Raw genomic sequence first — 8,213 nt, 5'->3', positions numbered from 1 at the left:
TCGAAATTTACGTAATTGGTAAAGCACAAAAGACAGGCACTATTCTCTATTCCACTCTCAGCTTAAGGATAATTCCAAGCCCAAATTTTGTGTTTTCTCAGGATTTCTGCTTTTTACTACCCTCAGCATTTAAATGCTTTGAAAAATTTCTCTTGTCAAAAATATACATTTTCTTGCATGTTTTCCTTTGTAAAACCTTGGTGTATCTATTCAGCATTATTAAACTGTTATCTCAGCTGAAATGGGAACATAATCAAAAGGCTGGGTATTATTTATCTTAGCTGTGTCTCCATGTCAGAAAATTAAGGCAGTGATGAATTACACATTACTGTACAAAATTTTATTATCAGAGACAAAATTCAAATTTGTTCTGCTTAAAATACAGAAGAGAACGCTTCACACTTAAAAATAAGAAAAAAAACTCCGTGTATTCAGTTCTTGGTGTGGAATAGAATTTTATGTTGAACACATTCTGGGCTCATATTTATAGAGTCATTTTTGAAGGCATATCATAGAAAATCACTTTTCTGGTCAACTGTAATATAAATTTTTATATTTTATCTTGTTAGTGGTTTCATTTGCTGCTCAGTGTTGTATATTCATTAACTAACATTGTAAGAATAATTTCGTTCATATTCCCAAATCCTAGGATGTTTTAAAGATCCCTATTAAAAATTGGCATTTTAAGACAACTGAGAATCAATTAGTGTCTTCTCTTTATATGCAAAATATGTTTTCCTATAAAAATGAAAAGGCAAGAAGAGCAGTTGGCTCAATAAAAAGAAACTAGCAAATCTGAATTGAGCAAAACCACATTGCTATATTCTGTGCTTGAAGCCAGTGACTACATCATCACCAACTTTAATTAATTAGAATCACATGATTAACTTCACAGAAATCAGGGGGACTGCCTTCCTGCCTACATACATGGCTGAGCTGTGGTCAACTGCTTTGCTGAGCTGAAACTTTTGAGTGAGAGGTCTAAGTATGAATAAGCAATGAAAGCTTTGTCAAAGCAAATGATCCAGAATTAGAAGCTATACATGCATGCATAGCTGGTACACAGAGACAAAACTGACGTAACGCAATGATCTGTGTTTCCTGTAAATGAAAATGGCATTCTGATCTTGCAAACACTTAGTTGTGTGAAACCATCAGTGAATTGTATCTCAGCTGAGCGAGCTCCACCTCTCACTTGACAAAGAACTGAATTCCATAAGAATACAGATTTGAGAAGTGATGGAAAAATATGTTCTTCTAATTACAGTATTCAGAATTAATCTAAGGCTGAGACAGAATTAATAGAGGGATTCATCCATTATAACCAGCATTAATAGCTGCTGGACTTTTTCTTTCTTCTTAGGATGCCAAAAGATCTTATGTGTGGAGTCTCTTGGGGAAAAATGCAATTTATTATCAAGCCTTTATTTTCAATATTATAGTCTATTATGTCATTGAAATGTATGTAGTGGAGTAGATCGTTACTTTTCAGATTATCTTCTGCAAAAATAGAGCAAACAAACATCTTTCAATAAAACATCAGACAGGAACTGCAATCTCTGTTTTATAAGGCTGTATGTCTCTTCCACACCGATGTCTATTGTCCCTCAAACGTAAAAACAACATAGCAAAATTACATTTACACATATAATAAAGCTGTCTTTGTACAGGGTAGTTATACAATAATTACAATGATATTTCCATTAGGAACTGCTCAGATTATTTTTCCACAGAACGTCCAGGGAACTTCATCGTTGCTGAAATCTACTGTCTGCAGGAAAGAGAGGGTCATCCCCCTACTCTTTACAATACGGTATTTTGCAGTTCTCCAAACATATTATTATAAAGCTTTATCACACTGGAATCAATCACAAAGTATTACTCTAACAAAAAAAAAGCAAAAGAAAAACAAAAAAAATCTGTCATCAAATACGTGCTACTGAAATGTACATACAAACAAGTGAACCAGTCTGTACACCAGCCCAGCAGGCACCTCAGGGCTGTTCTGGCAGCAACAGGTTAGATCCTCAGCTGCAGTTCACATCAGTCACTTCAAGGGATCTATCTCACGCTGCGCTGTCTGAGGAGCCACGGCCACATATGTGTCAGCAGTTCAGCGAGACTTCACTTTGAAACTATGGAGATGAACAAATTAGCTGCATCAAAATGGATTGTGGGAACAGACACTGCATCTCAGTTCTTGGCCTCCTCCATTGCGCCAGGGACATCCTTATTGGGCAAATCCACATGATGCTAAGCAGAAAACGGTGGGGCCTTCTGGCTCACAGCCCCTGCTGCACCCCATACTTTTACAGTGCTGCCCATCTGCATGCTCTTCACCAACATGATTCCGTATTAAACAGTGTACATAACACAAGCAAAGTGTTGTGGAATACTTCTTTACCACTTCACACTTAATTGCTCAGTACAAATCAGCAAAATATATCTGCTGTTTTCTGAGAAAGGACACCAGCTCTGAATCCACAGCACTTGTGCTTGAGAGTGGTTCTCCTTAAACAAAAAGTCTCTCTGAAAACATTCCACATAGAAAGTGTTCTATACAAGCCAGCCTCAACTGGGTTACTACGAAGGGTATTCTGAGGTTAACTACCCTCCACTGCCAGCATGAAGACACAAGATGAACTTCTGTTCCACCAGATTCTTCAAAATATATTTGACATTAAAATTCTGCTCCAACCAGGACATATGGCCTTCCTTCAGTAAAAAATCCTCACGCACAGCGGTCCCTTCCTCTCCTTCTTTCCCTTTGAAAAATAAATTTCCTCATATCACCAGGGACCGCTCACTCAAGTCAGAGTGGTTTTATTGGATTTCAGTATTGGTCTGAACATAGGCAGAAGCTCCCGTAGCTGCATGGAAAAAAAAATTGGCTCATTTTTTTGCAGTTTTAAATGTAAAAAGGGAACTGAACAGACACCAGTGCCACACAGGTTTGTACAGACACCTGAATTTTTTGGTGGTATTAGTACAGTAAGTACTACTACTAGCACAAAGAATTTGTAAAGACAACTGTCCAAATCCTATGTTAGAAAACAGGCTGAACTTGTGGCACATTCTCAATGTTAACAAAAAATATTGTAAGGATTGTCTGAATTCTTATACATATTTGAAAATTTTATGTATTTTTGACTGTTTGAAATGATTTCTCAACAACAGACACTACAATATTTGAGATCTTCACAAAGATTTTGGTCAACAGTTTCCAGTTGTGTGGGCTGCAGTGCAGGAATTTGGATTTTTCCATTCAATGCAGTCTCACTAGCTGGACCTGTTTCCCAGGTCACACAAGGCAATCATGCTAATCTCCAAAGACCATCCACAACCCATAGCCAGCAGAGACCTTCTGTCCCTGCCATCTAACTGACAGAAACTTGGATGGAGATTCTTTGCACTCCAGCTGCCCTCCTGATGCAGGCAGGCTCACGGGCAGTGGATGATACAGCCGGCAGTTTTCAGGCTGCTCCACCTAAGGCTGGGAGAACAGCCTGCATTCAGACTGCTTAGCAGCAGGACAGTGCTTTTACTACTTTGTACTCATACTGACACTGCAGCTGTAAGCCCTGCTTTTGGACAGGTGGCCTGATATGCTGAGTACTTGTATCGAAAGTGGTGGTGAACTGATTATATATATAATCAGTTTCCAAAGCCACACTACTTTCCCTCAAAGAGCAAGTTTCACATTTGACAAAAAGTCTATTTTCACTGACTGCAGTATTGACTATGGTCATGTGGAAAACAAAGACCTTGTTACACAGGTACTTAAAGAAAGCCAACCTCATCATCAGATATCCACTCTATTCTATCCAAAGAATCAGACTAACTAATATTTTATGGGAAAAATATCTCTACAGAAGACTTTTCACACACATACATGTACATACATATGACATTTTCGTCATTCATTTTTTGTTATTTAGATTTAGGTTTAGTTGTATGGTTCAAGATCCTTGCTGTGAAAACTCCTCTCTGCACCACTGGTGATATTTCCCTTGACACTCTAAAGCCCAGTGAAATATCTACAACAGACAAAAAGCTACATAAAATTCACCTGCAGATCCCATCATGGTATTGGAATTCTTGCTATATTCACTGAAAAGATCATCAAAGGTCACATATTTGAAAGAACTTAATGACATACAAAGTTTTTCCATCAAACTTAAGTCAAATTTAATGTTCAAAGTACTCTCAGTAATGGCAGAAGTGACATTTCATTTCAGAAGCAAGCTTCCTCATTGTTCTGCTCTGGTCACAATTAGCAGCAACTATCACTTTAATAGCTGCCAGCAGAGGATATAAGAATATTATTTCTACCAGCTACAAAGTAATAGGTTGTGAATTTCTGTAGTGGACAGTGTTATAAAAGTACAATAGGTTGCCATATTATTATGACAGCATAAAACTGAGTCTGTTCTTATGCCTTCCTATATGATTTAGTAAGCTGTAGGAATTAATAAGTGCACGGAATCCCAAGTCATGCAAAGGCCTCATCGAATCTCTATAAAACGACTTCTAAGCTTGAATGAGGGTCACATCCACAGAGGTTTCACATTTCACAGCATCTCCTCTCACTGAAAAGAACAAATTTAAATACTGTATTTGAAAATGCGAAAGAGTTTGGGGTATTTGCTTTACTAATCCTAATCCAAATTGTAAAAATGTGCCCATCATTAAATGAGGACAAAGGAAGAAAGGACCAGTAAAGGAGAAAAAATATCTATCAGATAAATAGATATAAATTTTTAAGAAGACTATTAGAGTTTCCCATGGGGTATCACACATAGCTGTGTGGAACTTCTTACAAAAAAAAAAGTCTTAAGACATGTAATTAAATGCAGGGGGATTGAATATTGTAAAAAGCAGCTATAATTTTGTTGGATTTAGTTCATTTAAATTTCATCCTGATCCAGTGTGAAATAGCATAAATAAAAAATACAAAAATAAAAAGAATAGAGAATTACAAGGGAAAGACTAAGTCAACCTTAATTAGAGCACTAATACAAACATCATTATAATACAAAAATTATAAGCAATACATCAATAGGTATGTATAATAGATACATGTAGGACTTAAAATTTGTGGCAGACCAGTTGCTCAAGGCCACTACAATATTAATATGCATCCAAAACCAGATAAATGTGCAAGAACTTAAATTCTAATGAATGACAATGGAAATGTCTGTGCACTGTGCAGAATACACAGGCTGAATTAAGTTTTCAACTTTGAAACACATCGTTAGTTTGCCCTTTATCAGTGGAAAGGCCCAAAACTTCTATGTGCAGCCTGGAGGTATTTGGCTTAGTCTGTGGTGATGAAAAACAAAAGTCATCAAAGACAATGTTGAACAGAATTTGAAATGGGCAAACCATTATTCACCTTTCTTTTCTCTGAAATCCCCAAAGTAATTCATGTTTGAGTGCTTGGCTTTCTGCACACTCATTGGATATTATAACTTTGGGCTTACTTACAAATATAAAGAATATTTAGCTTGTGTTTTTATAATAATAAAACCACATATGTTTTAATTCAGTAGAAATTAAAAATGTGACAGCTACACAGTGGCACTGAGGCTGAGTTTGGTCAACCACATAAAATAATACTCTGCACTTTTAAATGCCTTTCTTTAGAGGATATTCAAGTGCTTTGCTAGCAATAGTCAAGCCTCACAACATCCCTGTGAGGTAGGTAAAATATATAGGAGGAGGAGTAGGATGTCACTCAACATGGACACAATAATATCTCTGGGCACTAGGTTCACTAGTGCTGTAACACAGCACAGAGGTTTAGGGATACTATAAGGCAAAGAGTTAATAGTACAAGAGCACAGGATTACCTCTTCTTTTGATTATACGTGGTCAAGCTGACATACCCTGGAGCAGATGATCACTGAAGCATTTCATGCACTTAGTCCACAAACAGTACCCTCTGCACACTAACAAACACAAAATAAGAGGCTCAAAGTGGGCGCCCATGACAGTGGTAGGACAGCTTAGTTATAAGATATTTACCAGTTCTTGAGGGAGAGAGAGCCATGGGAATGAGAGCCCAGAAATCAATACTGTCTCCACTCATAACAACTGAAGATGCTGGGTTTTGCTTCTTCTTTTTTTATTTTTTTTTTCCCCACTAATATTTCAATTCACAAACTACTCAGTAAACTTAAGAAACTGATCATGTAAAGCAATTTCCATGCCCTGTGAAGAAAAACAGCAAGATAAAATGTGCATCCTCTAATTTGTCTGACCATGTTTCCAATGTATCGGCAATGATGTGATCAGATGGTTGAGATGGACTGGGCTGGGGTAAAGAAACACTTTTATGCATCTATAATCACCCTCTGAAATGGCTGCAACCTGCCCCCTGTACACTCAGTAGTTTTATTATCTTTTGTTTGTCTTCCTCCATCATGGAGAGAAGAGTGTTTGACCCTAAGATGAATCAGTCTTATATTCATTGAATGACACCAATGGTGCAGATGGGCATTGTACAACTAAAAATTTCCACTGCATCACTGATTGCTCAGATTAAAAACTGAGGAAAAAGAAAACAGCAAGTAAGAAAAGTATTACTCATTTAGAACACTCCTATGTGAAATACAAGGAAAGAGAAAAACAGTGTTTGTGGTATTATCCTATACAAATACATACACACACACACATTTCTTTCTTCATATTTCAGTCTTCTAAGCTGGCATAAATGGCACAACCCATATTTGCAAAGACACTGCCCACATGGAGAATATGATCTGTCTGTCACAGTAAATCACTACCGAGGCTGGTCTACTGCATGTGAGAGAGCTGTTGGTTAATTTTGTGTCTTTGGATGGAAAATATTCTCCTCTTTTTCCTAATTTCCATTTAAATCCTATGTCTACTTATAATATTTGTGCATTATCAGCTGCGTAAGTTATTACTGCACAGGTCAGGTGACCCATCATGAATATCACTGCCTTGTAAATTTGCTCAGAAGAAGTGATTAATGGATTCTATAAAATCAATGAAAAGTTCTCCTCGCAGACACCGACTATGTTCACAGCTGAAGTTACATGGTTTCACTGATCAGCAGTGAATAAATTTATAATTATAGTGCATGAACGATGTCCTTTTCTCACATTTTCTCTCTCTGTCTTCCTCTCCAAGATAATTTAAACATGAGAATATGGAAACTGCAGCTACAATAACTCACAACTCAAAAAATGAGCTGGTACCTTTGTGACAATCAAAAAACAGTCTAAATGGTGGACTAATTGGCACCTAGTGGGAAAGCTGAATTTATATTTCACACTGCCCTAAGTCATAATCCTGCATTTCTTCTTCCTTCCTTTCCTTTTGCTCATTGCAACACTGATTGTCGTAGAGAAGTCTTTGTGCTTTGTATAATGCCCACCTTTGATGTAACTGGAATTCACATACAAAATGTGGCTGTTATACATAAGCATGCTAGAATACAGGCAGAGACGGTACACGCATGCACAAAATAGTCTTCAAAGGGTTTTTTGTTTGCTAGTTTTTCTTCAACATTTACATGCACCACTTAATATCATGTTTGGTTGTGTACACTGAGGATCAGATTTCACAAGAATTCATGACCTTCTCTTCTGAAAAGCTTCTTGACAATTTCACAACAGCCCAGTGTAAAAAAACCCAACCCATAATTAAGAAAAAGAAAAAAGAAAACTCCCTGCAATTTGATCTTGTCTTCGTGATTTTAATGCTGAACACTTCTTAAACTTCTTTTCCTTTTTTAGTGCTTCTGGTTAAAAGTTCAGCTGGAAAGACAAGTTAGTGTGTCAAGGATTTTCTTAACCACTGGAATAGTTCTTCCTTATAAAGTCTTTGCCACCGCACATTGGCTTCCACTGTTTCCACAGCACGAGAGAAAGAGGCAGCAGCTCCCTCCTCATAACTCTTTATAAAGTTCTTTAGCTGGAAATACAATTTAACAGGTTAAATTTGCAAGGACCAAAGAAAGTAAATATTTCCAGTTTACATAAACAAGTCAGTCATGTAGGACAAATCTGTTTAATCACTATTGAAGTATACATACTGCTACATAGAAGGATTTAATAGGAAATGTAATAAGACAGCAGATTGTCAATTATATATGAAGTAAATGCTTCAAATTGCACTGGAAGGTATTGACATGTCAGTGTTGGATCACACTAATACCATTTCCTCTTTCTTTACTGTAGCCC

The 8,213-nt window shown here is 36.9% G+C and overlaps 1 protein-coding gene across 1 annotated transcript in view; it reads right to left on the bottom strand.

Moving 5' to 3' along the window:
* Nucleotides 1-438: 438 nt before the first annotated feature.
* TRHDE (thyrotropin releasing hormone degrading enzyme) overlaps nt 439-8,213 on the bottom strand; it is a 208,118-nt gene continuing 200,343 nt past the window's right edge. Inside the window, exon 19 of the mRNA XM_015855777.2 lies at nt 439-7,944. Within this exon, the coding sequence (XP_015711263.1) occupies nt 7,801-7,944 (144 nt within the window). The 3' untranslated portion in view covers nt 439-7,800. The remainder of the gene's footprint in view (nt 7,945-8,213) is intronic.

This window comes from Coturnix japonica, chromosome 1, assembly GCF_001577835.2.
Source record: "Coturnix japonica isolate 7356 chromosome 1, Coturnix japonica 2.1, whole genome shotgun sequence".
NCBI classification, from domain to species: domain Eukaryota; kingdom Metazoa; phylum Chordata; class Aves; order Galliformes; family Phasianidae; genus Coturnix; species Coturnix japonica.
The sequence above is the reverse complement of the archived record's forward strand: the minus strand, read 5'-3'. Positions and strand labels throughout refer to the sequence as shown.